Source organism: Saccostrea echinata, unplaced genomic scaffold (genome assembly GCF_033153115.1).
Source record: "Saccostrea echinata isolate AGI-Se365-2 ecotype Australia unplaced genomic scaffold, CSIRO_AGI_Sech_v1 ptg000033l, whole genome shotgun sequence".
NCBI lineage: Eukaryota > Metazoa > Mollusca > Bivalvia > Ostreida > Ostreidae > Saccostrea > Saccostrea echinata.
This window is the reverse complement of record NW_026889782.1, coordinates 6,669,638-6,685,926: the sequence shown is the minus strand read 5'-3', so window position 1 is coordinate 6,685,926 and position 16,289 is coordinate 6,669,638. Positions and strand designations below refer to the sequence as shown.

At 34.4% G+C, this 16,289-nt stretch overlaps 1 protein-coding gene across 2 annotated transcripts; it reads left to right on the top strand.

Annotated features, from left to right (window-relative positions):
• Positions 1–4,446: 4,446 nt before the first annotated feature.
• Positions 4,447–15,004, top strand: LOC133198602 (uncharacterized). Of its 2 annotated transcripts, none has more exons than XM_061334659.1 (6): positions 4,447–4,601; positions 10,006–10,306; positions 12,348–12,448; positions 12,949–13,016; positions 13,649–13,824; positions 14,502–15,004. In XM_061334659.1, exons 1-6 carry the CDS (start codon positions 4,524–4,526, stop codon positions 14,777–14,779), a joined length of 1,002 nt encoding a protein of 333 aa, XP_061190643.1. In that variant the 5' UTR covers positions 4,447–4,523; the 3' UTR covers positions 14,780–15,004. The 2 variants fall into 2 exon arrangements, with proteins under 2 accessions (XP_061190643.1, XP_061190644.1); XM_061334660.1 differs by lacking the exon at positions 12,949–13,016 and adding an exon at positions 12,550–12,570 and having other exon boundaries at positions 13,731–13,824.
• The last annotated feature ends 1,285 nt before the right edge of the window (positions 15,005–16,289 follow it).

Here is a 16,289-nt window from a genome sequence, read left to right as displayed (position 1 = left end):
ACTTGACCTTTATTTTGACCCTTGCCATGTTTGTGTTTAACAGATAAATATGAAATGCCTGTGTGTAGTGGATGAAGTGAACCTAGGAATTCAAAAAATTAATTCTACATGGAACATATGTGATCATCTTCAATTAAAAGAACTAAACTGCTGCAACTGGCATAGTTATTAGCCCGAGTTTGTATCTCTTAGTATTAAAGTACACTTTAGCTTAATCTTTATGCTAAATCTTAAGGTGCATACATTGTAATATACATTATTAGTAAGAGAAGTATTGCATAATCATTGTCTGAATCACTGAGAGGACAAATCAGGATACCAGCAAGTAATTGATACCTTAATCACGTGACAAGTTTAAGATGCACAAGGTGTGAAATGGCATTCCATTAATACATATGTGTCGCATGTTCTGTTGACAAAAGTGTATTGCCTTCATTAATCATTATGCCACTCACCAGTTAATATATGTGAATAGAAATTCTACAACTACGTTATTTTCTGTACAAAATAAGTATAATGATGCGTCTGTATGTGTTTCTTTCAGCGATAGGTGCAATATATGATAAAAGTAAATATTACAGTTGCCTATAGAATATCAAAAACATAATTTGGAGTGTGGTAATATAAATAATTCAATTTTTTTTTAAATTCGTTTTATTATCCTTGATTGGAATTGAGCTTGTACAATACGATTACGAAAACTACACTTTAAATTGCGTGGTAGAGGTACATGTAGAATTCATTTTATGAGCATAAAAGAGTTTGACACAGGTGATTAACGATTAATTTCAACTGTGGAAATCCAGAGGAGGAGGTTGCTCTCTTCTTGAATCTTGCTTGGCAAAATGTGTAATGACTTAATGACTTTGCTTGAAAATAGATTACGATTCCGAGTGGAAAAATATCCTTAAATATATCGATAAGTTGATACTATTATGAAATATTTCTTTTACAAGTAATACTATGACTTTTCCCGAGCACTTTTCGGGTATACTCGCAACAATTGAAAAATAAAACCGTCACGTGCTCAACAAAGTCATGTGATGTCACAACATACGTATGTGTTAATTTACAACTGAGGGAACCCTTTACACACAGGCCTTTGGATCGCTTAAATCCGACTTATGAAAATTTTGGGGTAAAAATGTCGAGTAAAAAATATAGGTCAATTTTGGAATTGATTTCAGCATATCTCGGGGAGTATACCGAATTTCGGAATGAACTTTGGTAGTAATGTAGGTTGTTTATATGTAAATAGATATGAATAGAAAGTAAAATTTTAGATCATGTGATTTAAAAGTATTTTATTGGCGAAAGGAGGTACCCTATGAAATGAGTTCCATACCTTTATTTTTTTTACACCCCAGATTTTTGTAAGTCGGATTAAAGCGATCTAAAGGCCTGTGCCTTTACATAATTGGTTGTACTGCAATTGCCATACATGTTACAGTATCTCGGTCGAGATTTAAAGCCTGGCTTACACAAAACAATTCATGAATCTCCATCCCGATTTCGGCATATCTGCACTATACTAGGACTGGTTTTCTTTATTTACTTAAAAATGGTGTTATTTTCTTGAATTTACCAGATTCATTAAAATCTAGGGCGTGTTGAAATTTTTGTATACTGGATTGAGGGGAAATGTTTAGGTCCTGCACATGATACAGTATTCAAGCACCTGCTCGACTGAAACAAACCCGTGTGCCCTGCTAAATGCTATGTATTTATTGGTACTAAAATCTGTATAAGAATTGTTTTACAAAATGTAAAAGGTCGCCCGCGTGGCGCAGTGGTTAGAGCGTCTGCTCTAGAGTCGCGAAGTAAGGAGTTGATCCTAACGTCGCGGGTTCGAATCCCACTGTGGGACGTGGAGACCGGTCCTTCGGATGAGACCGTATAAACCGAGATCCCGTGTCGCAGTAGGTGCTGGCACGAAAAAGATCCCTCACTGCTCAATGGCCGTAAGTGCCGAGTATAGGACAAAATTTGCAGCTCTCCACCGGCAAGTGGTATCGTCTCCATATGAGTGAAAAATTCTCGAGAGGACGTTAAACAACAAACAAACAAACGAACAAAATATAAAAGTAAACCTCAGAAATAAGACTGCCTACTCAAAATTGTGCAATTTTATAAAAAATATATAGCAAAACTTAATACTGTAACCCAGTCTGCAGTTATGTTTATGTGTAAATCAAAACCATGCAAGCTCACAGTTCAACATTGTTTTTAACGCTCTTTAAAGTTTCGGGTATCTTTTACATATTTGCGTGGCTTGGTATATATCTACCGTTTTCTATTTTAAAAGCAATGAACCATTGCGAAAATTGACACGATTTTCTGATCTCTGGATTGCAAATCTCTAACATAATTAAAAATGCATTTATTTATTTTAATAAATGATAAGTTCTAACTTGATGCCCTTTGGCTTCATGTACCACAGTCCACTAAACAGTTTTTCGTACCTTTCATTTTCAGAAAATGCAATTTTTTTGTTCGCAAAATGTTCTGGTTTACACTTCGACGTATTATTTGAATCTTATGTTAGAATAATTTAAAATATTATTTAAAATTTACCTTCCGGAAAAGTATGAATTTACCTGAATTATGGAGCGTCCCTCCTTATATCAGACACAGAAAGTGAATATCTCACATTATACATAGCAAAACTGACTAGGGATTTTGTCCATGCATCTGTCTAAATCAACTTTTAAAAAAATATATTTTGCTTTTTTTAACATTTTCCTTTGATTTTCTCTCGGTTGCTAGATATTTTCTTTAAAACGTATAAAGACCTTGTCTATTTAAAATTAGCAAGAATAGGAGTATCTGCATTTAAATTTAAAAACAAGTTCAAATCAAGCCGTAGCATGCGTAAAGTGTCTTTGTCATTCTTATCCAAGAATTTACATTCCCATTGGCCAAGAAAAACATTTGGCAACTTATTTACATGTATTCATTGAATCTGTTGTATCTACGTGTTACCACTAAATCACGTCCTTATAAACAAATAAAATTTGCTTTCCCACGAACATTTAACCCCACGAATAAAAATATTTCTCCAGAATCAATTCCTAACAGAATTCAAAATACGCATAACATAGCCGCTCTGTATTTTCTCGGTGGAGAAAGTTTTCACCGCTGATAATCTGGGAATATGTTTTAGAAAGAATTCATTTCGCATGCAAGATAAAAAAAACGAGAATAATTACGTCTGGTTAAATTTTCAAACTTGTGTCTCCTTTACCAGAATGATTTAACAGATTTACTCACTTTAATTCCTAGGTGAAGTGAATTGTGTCAGGATTGTCTTTCAGGTGAGTGACGTTGCCCACAGCCCTTTTAAAATTAGCACTGTGTGTTGAAGAGACGTACACTCTGATGATAAATGGTCTAGAAATATGACAATTTACATTTAGAATGCGGTTAATGATTCCACAAAAAAAAAATTCCATGTACAATTAGGTGCATCATATATTCAAAACTATTAGAAATTAAATCGGGGTTTTTATCTTGCAGAACAATCCCGCGATGAAAATATATTACGAAAGAGGTTTGCTTGTTAATTACCAGAAAAATATTTAACTAACAGAATGTATAAAACTTTTTTTTTTTTTTTTTAGATCTAAAAGCATTTAATAAATTAATAAAAATAATAAAATGAATGAAAATGATTTCAGAACTGCTTCTTTATTTTCAACAGATGTGAATCGTGGAAATTTTTACCTTGATAATATCAACCTATATACAGTTCTTGATGCCCTTTCTCCTTTTTCACAATCTCTTCTCAGATAATTTCTTGCATAATTAATATGGAAAGCAATCTTCAGTAGCGTGAAATACCATTCATTTTAATTTGTACGAATAAAGGGCTTGTTTTGACAGTAAGTAAAACATTCAAACGCTGTCGTCACCTGGTGTGTCACGAGGTCAGATTTTATTATTGTACGACTAAAGTGACATAGGACAAAAATAAAATTAATGAACATACTTGTTTGATAATTTCTTCGTTTAAATCATGGAAAAAGTTTACAGTCTTATGATACTGCGTTTATATTTACAAATAAGTTTTAATGTTCATTACAAATACCTTGTGCGGATGTTTTTCTTTTGGAGGAGAAAAATGACCACATGACCTTAATGACTATAAATAATTGTGGCATATTTGAAAAAAATAATGTGAGAGTTAGGGATGTAAATTGACAATTACGTTAGTTTACGATTTACAAATAAACGCGATATTCAATTTATTCTTTAAACGTACGGACTGGCTGCATTTCTGAGTAGAAAAAACGTACGGAAAGAAAGAGTGAATTACCGATTTTCATTTTTGTTCATAATGTGATATTTACAAATGTCACTGCCAGTCGCACGATGACTTCCTGTAAATAAGTGGATGTTTAGAAATATACAACAACAATTTCTTCAACATATTAAAAAAAATAAGGCATTTTACATTAGCCGTCAAGGTGAAATGTATCTTGAGCGCAAGAGTTTAAACCGATACATGAAAGTACTGAGACAAGATGGATCAAAACTTAAGTGAATTTACAAGAAATGGAATATATGTGTATAAAAATCGGCCACGGATTGAAAGTTCTAAGGTAAGGTTTGATGAAAATACAAACAATACCAGAGTATTAAAATTTGTTCATTAAAAAGAAAGGGTAACGTTAACCTGATCGCGCTTTTAGTAATGATAACAACTGAAATATAAGGGCTGGGTATTGGTTGTGTTGCGGTATATTGCGATCTTTGGAACCATATTGCGATATGTATTGCAATATTTTAATAACAGATAAAATGCTCTTTTCTTCTTTTATTAACCTCCATTTATAAGCAGAGTGTATAAAACTTTTATAAGTACATGTACGTTATATAAAAAAAAATCTAGTTAATTTCATTATAGTTTGGTAACGAAATTGCAACAATACAACTGAAACCTTTACTGTTTGGTATTGTTTGTCACGATTGAAAACGTTTCTGACATTTGTAATTTCATATTTAGAAATCTAAAGCCCAAGCATTTTCCCGGTATATCGGTACTGGAAAAACGTATCAAAATACGATATTTTTTACGTTAACAAATCGCAATATACCTGAATATCGATATTATTGCGCCGCCCTATGAAACATGCTTACATGTCAATTAACATCTACTTTTAAAATTGATAGTTCAGGCGCGTACCGGCCTGTACGCAAATGCGTACACGTCATTTTCCGTACCGGTCTGTACGCAAATGCGTACACGTCATTTTCCGAACCCCCAAATAACAAGATGTGGTTTTGAAACAATGCCCCCGTATGGCAGCTTATGGCGAAGGTTATAATTTCTCAAATGCAAGTCAACCTCCAAGGTCAAGTTCAAGAGATAAAAGAAAATGTTACCCAGAGAAAAGACTTATGTCAATAGATATACCTGGTAAATATGAAAGCCAAAGCACCAACCATTCAAAAGTTATGGTCAAAGATGTTTTCTAAAAGTGGGTCAAACTACAAGGTGAATGTCAAAATTTATGGTACGTAGGGGAAGAACTTGTTATAAGAACTACACATGCACAAAATATGGAAGTCTTAACACCAACTGATCAAAAGTTGAAAAAGGGTAAAGTTTTTCAAAAGTAGGTCAAACTCCACGGTCACAGTCAAAGTTTTTGCGGGCAAACAGATAAACAGACAAACGGACAGGGCAAAAACTATATACCCCGAATTTGCGATGACGGGGGCATAAAAAATTATTTAAAAAAAAAGGAGAGGGTTTTTTTTTTGGAGAAAGAAATCTATCATTAGCAAAAATTTTGTGTTTAAAATTATTTTGTTTCATATTGTTTCTATTCAAATCTTTTTTACAATAATAAAATTTGAAATATTTGTCTAAAATCGTTGTCAAAACCAAATATATTGGTTACCAATGTTCTGTAACACACTGATAATTTTCTAAAAAGATCTTTGAGAAATAAAGAATATTGGCAATCAAGGTGAGCGAAGTGCCTTAGTGCTACAAACATGAAAGTGAAGAATTAAATCTCAATTCAGCAAAATTGTCGTTAATATTTTGTATAACCTCATAGTAAACGTTATGTGAAATCTCTACAATTTGCAAAAAATCTTACAAAGATTAAATGAAATTAATCAATGGCGGATCCAGGATATTTGTAACGGGGGAGGAGGGGGGCACAATAAAAGGTAGGGGGAGGGGGGCTGCATTGAAGCCCCTAGTTGATCAAAGGCAAGGCCCTGGTGGGGGTCCGGCACCCGGAAGCTGACAAATTCTTACAAATAAGAGATGTTTTTGCTTGATTTAGGATAATGGACGTACAAGTTCTACATATACGTGTACAAATTAAAACGGGGGGGGGGGGGGCTGGCGCTCCGGCCCTTGGTCCCCTTTTTATTACCCTATTTAATAGCATACACACACTAAATAGGGCAAAATTATCATTTTCTCATACCTTTACATAATTTTTCGATATGAGTGGCCAGAGTGGGTCTTCACTCAATTTTTTTTGGAAGTTTATCCTCAATGTATGCGTAAAAATAAACAATTTTTTGTTAACAAAACATGGAGCTAAGACCCACTATGCCTCAAAGTCACACTTTTTTGAACAACAATCGCATCTTTCCGAGAAATACTTGCAGTCAATTTAGTCAAAGATCACATCACAAATATAATTTAAATGCCACTATTCATCAAGAGCTGTGTAGCGAAGTGGTAAGCGTGGAAGACTTAAAGTTTATAGATACTCAGGGTTTTTATTGCTAGTTTTCGACTCCTAGGATAACCACATCATTTTAATAACAGAATAATATTTAATGAGAAAATTTCTCAGAAACGGTTTGTTAATCAGAATTTCATAAATTTCAATATTGAGAACTTTACTGTAAATACTAAATTCACAAACTGGACATTATTTTTACATATCTGAAATTTAAGGCATTCTGCACGCCTTGTTCATCCATCTCCTTCCAATCGCATCGTAGAATGCGTTGATACAATACTGTATGATTTAAAATACGCTGTGTTAATAACGTTTATTATACTCGTTGTTGAGTGTTAAAAAAGAGTAGATGATACCAACATATAAACATGTACATGTTTTAAAATTTTCAGCCTCAATTACATATTCAATAAGTCTCCACAGAAGTATTCATTTTTGCGTTAAAAACAGTATTACCGCATCTTTTATTTTGTAAAGAAAAGCGAAATAGTGTAATTTTTCCCATTAAAATAATTGAAATACTTAGTAAAAACCCAAGAGATTCCGAGGGCTTGACCCGCTGGGAACCTCACCCCGTACCGTTCTCTGCGTTCACTTCATTTTTATTCTGTCTTTGCATCTTGATATATAGAGCATACTAATAATCGGAAGTATTTAAGCAATTTTAGGCGATTAAAATTGTCACTTGTGACCAGGTTTTAGGGTGTTTAGTTACCCTCGCAGCCACGAACGAGTCATAACTCATAACCTAATCAAATACCGTACTGGATCAAGAGAGTTGTAATCCTTGACGCGCAAAAGATATTTCACTAATATTTGATAACGGAATTGTAATTCATAAAACAGTGAACATTTAAACGTCTGATCTGACGAGCTTCAAATTTTATTATTAAAAAAAGTTAAGTGTAAAAAAAAAATAGATAAGGTCTGTGTCATGGGTTTTGTTTGAATTATGTACAGTTGATAAGGAAAAAAATATCTGCAGAATTTAAAAAAAAACAACAACAAAAAATACAAACAAAATTTAAAAATAAGGACTTCTTCCTCACCTAATCAATTTTTCATACAATCTCACAATAAGACAAACAAAGCTGTGAACTGTTTATTCAGTTATTTAACAGACTCTAATACTTTACATAATTATTGTTGTAAGTTCTGTAACAGCAATGATTCAACTCGCGTCAGATATTAAAACCAACAAAGATGTCAACCATGCAAGTTCTTTTAAGAGAAAATACAAAAAGCATGGTTGAACTTAATAAATAATAATAAATATATTATTATGAATGTTTTCTTTCATAAAAGACCGTTCACGGTAGCTCCGTCGGTAGAGCGCTCGCTCCATGATCGGAAGGTTGTGAGGCCACAACTGACCTAAGTCGATAAAAAAATGGGTAGCAACTGTTCCTTCGCCATGCACTCGGCACTTTGAAGTGAAAGTTGCGGGTCCTTCGGATGAGACCTTAAAAACCGAGGCCCCGTGTCACGGCAGGCGTTCCTCACTGCTCAATGGCCCTGAGTGCCGAGTAAAGGTCAAATTTTAAAGCCCTTCAACGGTATACGGTGACGTCTCTATATGAGTGAAAAATGGGACGTTAAACAACACACAATCAATCAATCAAACTTTTATAAAAGTAACAGCTATTTAATATCACTGAAAGATACTTTTCATAATTACTGCTGTAAAGTGCAGGTGCTCCGAAATCCCGTCATCTCATTCTACCACGGCACATGACACTAATCCAGGAATGTCCAAGCCCAGCGATGTACCATCATGATCATGCTGTACTTCCTAAATCGCAGCCCCAGTAATATCGCCTCTCACTCCATCCCTCCTATCAGTGGCGCAGTGGTTAGAGCGTCTGCTCTAGAGTCGCGGCGTAAGGAGTTGATCCTTACGTCGCGGGTTCGAATCCCACTGTGGGACGTGGAGACTGGTCCTTCGGATGAGACCGTATAAACCGAAGTCCCGTGTCGCAGCAGGAGCTGGTAGGGAAAAGATCCCTCACTGCTCTATGGCCGTAAGTGCCGAGTATAGGACAAAATTTGCAGCTCTCCACCGGCAAGTGGTGGCGTCTCCATATGAGTGAAAAATTCCCGAGAGGGACGTTAAACAACAATCAATCATTCAATCCTTCCTACCAAAACATCGATTTTTATGTATGACATACAGAACAATGGTCAGAATAATCGCTCGACACCTTATTTACTGAAAGAGATTATTTTAATAATAAAATTACCAAAGTTACAACTGAAATGTATAAGGAGTAAGTATACAAATTATTCGAACACACTCACCGGCTAGAACTGCACGCATCCACTACAATACTTTACCAAGAAAAAATAAATGAAATGAAATGAAAAAAAAAAACGTGCACAGATTCGACAGTATGGAACACCTTTACAAGAAGACCTTGAACTGCATTTACATCAAATACAGAAAATCAACTTCGTCAGTCTATATGTTTATTATCCATAATTATTTGATTAATTTATATTTAAATATTTAATTCTTACTGTAAGAACCAATCTGTAAAATTTTTGTAAACCGTTGATGCAATGTCTGTAGAAATTAAGAATAAAATGCTTCATACGCTGTTTGTTAACCGTACAAAAAAGCCCAAGGCCACATGGCTTACCTGAGAACTTTGTCTAGAGAAAAGAAGAAGCAAGCTCAGTATTGAATCTTTCAAACTCAGTATTGAATCTTTCAAACAAGTTTTATCTTTTTCTGGCCCAGTGGTTTTCGAGATGATGATTTTTAAAAACTGCCATATATTTTGCACTAATTCTTAATTATCTTGCCTTGAAATATTCATGAGAACAAACTTAAATCCCCCTTACCTAAGGATGCATCGTGGCCAGTTTGGTTGAAATTGGCCTAATGGTTCTGGTGAAGAAGCTAACTTGAGCCTTTGGCTCAGGTGAGCTAGGAGGACTGCTTCCTGCTGGTCAATAATCATTACATCCTAAAATAATATATTTAATATATTAACATCACGTGGATTCAAGTTGACGCTTTCCATTTAGCAGGTACGAGTTAGTCAACCTTGAGTTGCCAATAAGATGTTATTTTATTATATTTGAACTGCGTACTAATTTATATTGTCGGCTAGGAAAAATTAATTTTCTAATAATCTGAGAAAAAAAAATGATAGGCGGATATTCCAGCTCATAAAAAAAGTTAACCTTTAGAAAAAAAATTCTTATCCCTATTGGATGTATCCTTATATACTGGATGTATTGGTTAATATTATACCTTGGCATATACGTGTATGTCTTCTTTCAGTTTGTACCTTATTTAGAAGATCCTACCTGGGTATCCTTGACGTGTAATAGAAAAAACTGTTGTGGAACCGACAGTAATTTTAGATCAATCGACACTAATTCCCTGGGAATGGGAAGTACTTTCGGTGAGATTGGAAGCCCTTCAGATGTGTCGTCTTTAGGGCCAGAAAAGGACAGAGGATTCCTCAATAAGGATACATCAAAACGAGGCAAAATGGCAGTGCTGTTTTTAGTTCTAATCATTCTGATTACTTTCATTGCTGCAGCTGTTGGTGTAACACTAAGCTATGTCCACCACCGAGGTTAGTTAAATGGAGGTAAACAAATGCTGGGTATTTTGTTAAATGATGTGTTTAAATGCTGTATACATATGTGATAGAAGGGACATACATGAAGACTAAAGAAAGTGAATGGAAAATAGTGGAAATTAGTCTTACATTCAACTGAAGCAGTAATGCTGGACATAAACACAGGAAAACTTTCCAACATAAGGCTCAGGGGGTCGGGAGCGGTAGAGAGGCACATGATCACATTTCTTGTGTTTCCAGGGGTCCGTGTGTTTGCCCTGTTCATGATTTGTTTTGTTTACTGAATTTATGATATTATTCATCGTTAGATAACTTGATATTATGTATATAAAATTGAATAAATATTGTATAAATATAAATGCCCATTACAACAACCGTGAACCTCGTGATCAGTGCGTGGAGATGACCCCAAAATATTGTTCTCTAAAATACAGAGTCCACAGTACTCCAAAAACCTCAAATTAATGTGATTGCATTATCATGCAGTGCATTTTTTGAGTATTTGAATATACGATAAGTATGGCCTGTAAGACAGTTATGTGAAATAGGGACATTCAGTTAGAACAAAGGTCAGATTTGGCATAATAATATATACCACAAAACTAACGAGTTATGCAATAATCATCACGTGTCAAGAATGAGGCCCCAGAGGGGTTGAAGTTTATTTAGAAACAGTAAATGCGAATCATCTGAACAACAAGACCTATATTTTCATAAAAAATACATATACATTCAACTCATCATTCTGCAACATTTACCATTCCATAGAATTTAAAATGAATGTTTTATAAGGAAATTTGTTACAACATTCTTTTCTTTTCAATGACTACAAGTCGCCCGCGTGGCGCAGTGGTTTTAGTGTCTGCTCTATAGTCGCGAAGTAAGGAGTTGATCCTTACGTCGCGGGTTCGATTCCCACTGTGGGACGTGGAGACCGGTCCTTCGGATGAGACCATATAAACCGAGGTCGCAATAGGTGCTGGCACGAAAAAGATCCCTCAGTGCTCAATGGCCGTAAGTGCCGAGTATAGGACAAAATTTGCAGCTCTCCACCGGTAATGGTGGCGTATCCATATGAGTGAAAAATTCTCGAGAAGGACGTTAAACAACATACAATCAATCAATCTATCAATCAATTGCTTCAAAGTGTATAGTTATTCATTTTTAACATACATCAGCATCATTTCTTTGGATTTAGATTCAACCTACTGAAATCATATAGTTTAAAAAAAAAAAAAACGCGGGTCCATAAATTGAATGTTCATTTTCACTGAAAGATTACTTAGGACCAGAGTTTGAGTCATTTATTTTGACCAAGTCCAATTATGAATATTGTATATAGGCGCTTTAGAAAATTACTGCACGGGGTAAATTTCGGGTAGACTTTACTTTACCGGTCCCCAGATCCGCAAGATCCGCGCGCTCATTGCACTATGACGTAAGATTTACGTCACTCAACTGATTAGGGTTAGTTTTGCACATTTTTCGACTGATTATGGTTAGTCTTGCACCCACCTGAAAGAATAGGGTTAGTCCTTGCACAAGTATTCGCTTGATTAGGGTTAGTCTCGCATCTATCCGAGAGATTAGGGTTAGTCCTCGCACATGGGTTAGTCAGCATAGCCATATGTCTCCGCCTGTGAGATTTGGGTTAGTCCTCGCATACCATCCGAGATATTAGGAAAAAATGACTAGGTACGAAAGAAACGGCACTAAGCATGCGCCGCACGCGCTTCGTTGACAATTATTTTTTGTCTCCTTTTCACTGAATAAACAATATTTATTACTTTTTTTCAGAGAACGAGGTTAAAAACTTAGTTTAAAAACGAAGTTTTAAACTAAACTTTTTACCGTAGAATTCGATTTTAGGGTCAAAAAGGCTTGAAATCTCATACTTTTTATTTTTTTTCGATCGCTCACGCGATCTCATATTATACTGAAGTCGCCTACATCGACACTATATTTTAGCGCGTTTTTCTGGGGACCGGTAAAGTAAAGTCGTTCCTAAATCGGTACCTTTATTTTCTCTCTTCAGATATTGTGAGACTCCATGTGAATTTCAGTGTTGATAATTACAATGACACGCTAATATACCAGAAGCAACAGGAAGCTGAGGTGGCTGAATTCTGTAGGAAGGTACTAAGAATATGTAGGCGTGATTTCATGTTAACTTTATACCATGTCAAAGAATTTTACTTGATTTTCAACTTTTAAATATTGCAATAAACACTATTCAGCAATACAGTGTTTATAGCAAAGTGTTTATTTGCTTCAATTATTATGTATTAAAAAAATAAAATTAATAAAAAACTATGTATCTCAGGAAGATTTTAATTAAGTACCATAATTTAAATTAACTAAAGAAACAGAAATAAAATTTATGTTGAAAGTTGTAAAATTGTTTAGATCTACTGTATACAGGTTTATTTTCGTCCCATGTTATTTTCGCTCTTTTAAATTTGGAAATATTTCCCGTTTTAATTAGCCCAATTACAGTTTTGTTGAAGAAATTCTACTGTGTTCTTTAAATCCCCCCGTTTAATCCACCTGTCAGTAGGGCGAAAATAAAACGGGGGCGAAATATCCCTGTATATACATACAGTATTTAAATTATAGTCCTAAATGCTTATTTTTAGGTAAAGGATGCATTTCGTTCAACAGGACTTATATCTCATTTTATTGAATGTAAATGTGTGGACACCAGGTGAGGTATTTTTTTCCATGAAAATGTATTAATTACGAAAAAGTTGTAGCTTTCCTCCTTAATTTGTCGTCATATTTCTACGTGCGAAAATTTTAGGTAATCAAGTAATTTTCGCACTTTCTTTAGTTTATACAGTATTTATACATATATATATAAAATGATAAAGATTATCATCAAAGTAATTCTTCCTATAAATTTTCGAGATATGAAGGATTCAATGCATTGTTCGAAAAAAAAAATTGCATACAATGAAAAGCCCCAAATACTATATTTTCTTCTTTTCTTATTTATTTTTAATTCATCTTTTTATTGGCTTACGTCAAATTATTCTCTTTTGAATATCTTTCTTCGCAGTTATTATATTTTTAAAAAGGTTGATTAATGATTTCAGCAAACAATATCTTTTCATGAGGGCAGTTGATTTCTCTATACAGTAAAACACGCTTATAACAAAGTGCCAGGGACGGGCAATTTGCTTCGTCATAAGCGTAATTCATTACATCCATTAAGTTTACAATATTTTAAACTTACGGGGAATGAAAATCATGCACTTCCTTGTAAGCGTCAATTCGTAATCTGCGTGTTTGCTATAATCAGGTTTTACTGTATTATGTGATCAAATTCGGTTGTAGACAGACGCTAAGCAAAGTGACGTTCTCTTTTCTACTTGATTTTACTAATAACAAAGACACAGAAGATATGGATCAAATCAAGCGGATCATCATAAGTGTCGTAAATGAAAGGAAGAGGCATTTAGAGCTCAGAGCACTGTATTCTCGCCCATCTCAGCCAACAGCAGATAAGGAAGGTACAGTAATAATCCATTAATATAAAAGGTGAAGATAACGTACAATGATCGGTCTCAAAAAATCTACAAAGATACAGGGCATAAAACGCAGACCTATGGAAATTCCAAAGATGGATCAGGTGCCTAGGAAAAGTAAGCATCCCCTGTCGACCGGTTACACCTACCTTCATTCCTATGTATTGATCAGGAAGACGGAGTAATCCAGAGTCAAATTAAGTGTAGGAATAAAGGCCCAACAAATGGTATAAAATATTCAGTCAAAATACAACCCAATGATAGGATGCTATTGCTAACAAGATCATTTATAATGAGTCGCCCGCGTGGCGCAGTGGTTAGAGCGTTCGCTCTAGAGTCGCGGAGTAAGGAGTTGATCCTTACGTCGCGGGTTCGAATCCCACTGTGTGTTAACTGAAGCAAGTTATAGCATGTATATCTTTAACTAAGATGTCTTGATAAGAGATTTCGTTATAAGCAAATTTTAGTGGATTTGAAATTAACAGTTACCTGCTGATAATCATTGGGTATAGAGTACGTGTTTGCTAGTGAAGATCAATAGTGCATGCATGTGTGCTTTATGCACATCTCTATATAAATTGTAAAGAGTAAACATTGGACTTTGATTTTTTTTTTCTAATCTCACAGCTAATGCGAGTACTTCTTTAAACATTTGTTTTTAGGCCCTGTTATACTGAAGACAAAAAAAGAAGGAACTACAAAATCCCCGGTATTTGTGAAGACAACTCCTGCTGAAATGAAGTCCACAACACAGAGAAATAGACAAATATCTTCAAAAACTAATTCCACTACAACAAATACCAATACGGCATCAAGAAGCAATGTTAAGAGTATTCAAGAAATGACGGTCAAAACTACAACCATTGCAACAAAAACAGTCTCCACGACACCGGGAATGAATGCGTGGGACAGACTATTGTCTCAGTTAAACATCACCTGAGGTAGATGACAGGGAGGACAATACAGTTGATGTCTACTGTTATTTCCTTTCAACCTCGTTCAAAGAAGTTTAAATCTTTTGTCATTAAATCTTGACTTTCCATTTTTTTCATTGCTTGTTTGCTTGGAACTCTTAATATCAGAAGATCAAGTGTTATACTAAGACTTGCAAAGTAAACATGTATGGGAAACCGCATGTATTATTGTAAATTACATTGTATGTAAACTTGTCTGTATATATTACATGTACATATAAAGAGTTTCATGATACATTTTGTAATTTCTTGAGTACTGTGCTATTGTTATCCTTGCAAAATTTGTTTTCAGCTTGTTAAAAAATTAAGCTTTCCTCACTTTCGTTTGACGAAAAAAATGTTTCAAGTGGTAAATGATAAAAATGAAAGATCTTTTAAAACTTTCCAAAATTATAATACCTGAAAACTGCATGTTAACCATACTACTTTTACCTTTGCTAAATCTATACTTGTAAATTAATAAAGTTTGCAAATAAACTCTGAAACGGGTGCACCAGAGTTATTTCTAACTCCTCTATGAATACACTAGATACAAGATGATGTCCGTAAACTATATTCAGATTTAACTCGAATAGTAAGTATCGTACATTAAATTAAAAGTCTCCTTTCAATTTCTATTAACAGCCATGAAATAGCAAACACGTGAGTACGGTGGCGATTCTGGTTGGCGGGTCTAAGTTACTGGCAATTTTTAATGAAACTGACAACAAGCAATCGTTTATTTGTTTCATTAAACGTAATCAAAACTTGATTTAAATGATATTAAAGAAATGAAAGAAAAAGTGAGCAAGTTCACATACCCCACGCTTCCCCAAAACTCGACAATGCAATACGTAATGAATGACACAGTGCATTTTAAATACACAGTATAATTCAGAAAGGGGCATTACTTGCAAAAAATCATCACATCAAAACTTCTTGCATATAAGGACATTCAAATCTTTGTATGTTACAAATTTAATTGGGCTGAAGTTTCTAAATAAATAATGGAATCAAAATTTCTTGGTAATATACAAATCTATACATTATGTCTGAAATACATACAAAGTTTCAGGAAATTCAGTGCAGGAGTTATGCAGACAAACTGTTATTAAAATTCCTCAGTGATTTCGATTTGTTGATAAGAGTAAGTCCATGTCCAACACATGACAAGTTAAACATTTAAATATTTGATGGAAACAAAATTATAATGTAGTCATATGAATTTGTTTATATACTGTACTTATAAAATTCCTTAAGGCAAAGCAACGATTTGAGAGGGGTGGGGGGTGAGAACTACCCAAGATTGTGTGTGTGTTTGTGTGTGTTAAATCATTAATATTTTGACCTCAAAATCAATAGGGGTTTTTAATGTCATAAAATATTTCACATAAAATTTCATTACAAAAGCTGATTACAGTGGATTTCCTTATTACCTAGCTGGAAAGTTTCTTCAATAATAGGCAAAACTCGGCAAAAATAATGGAATCTGAATTT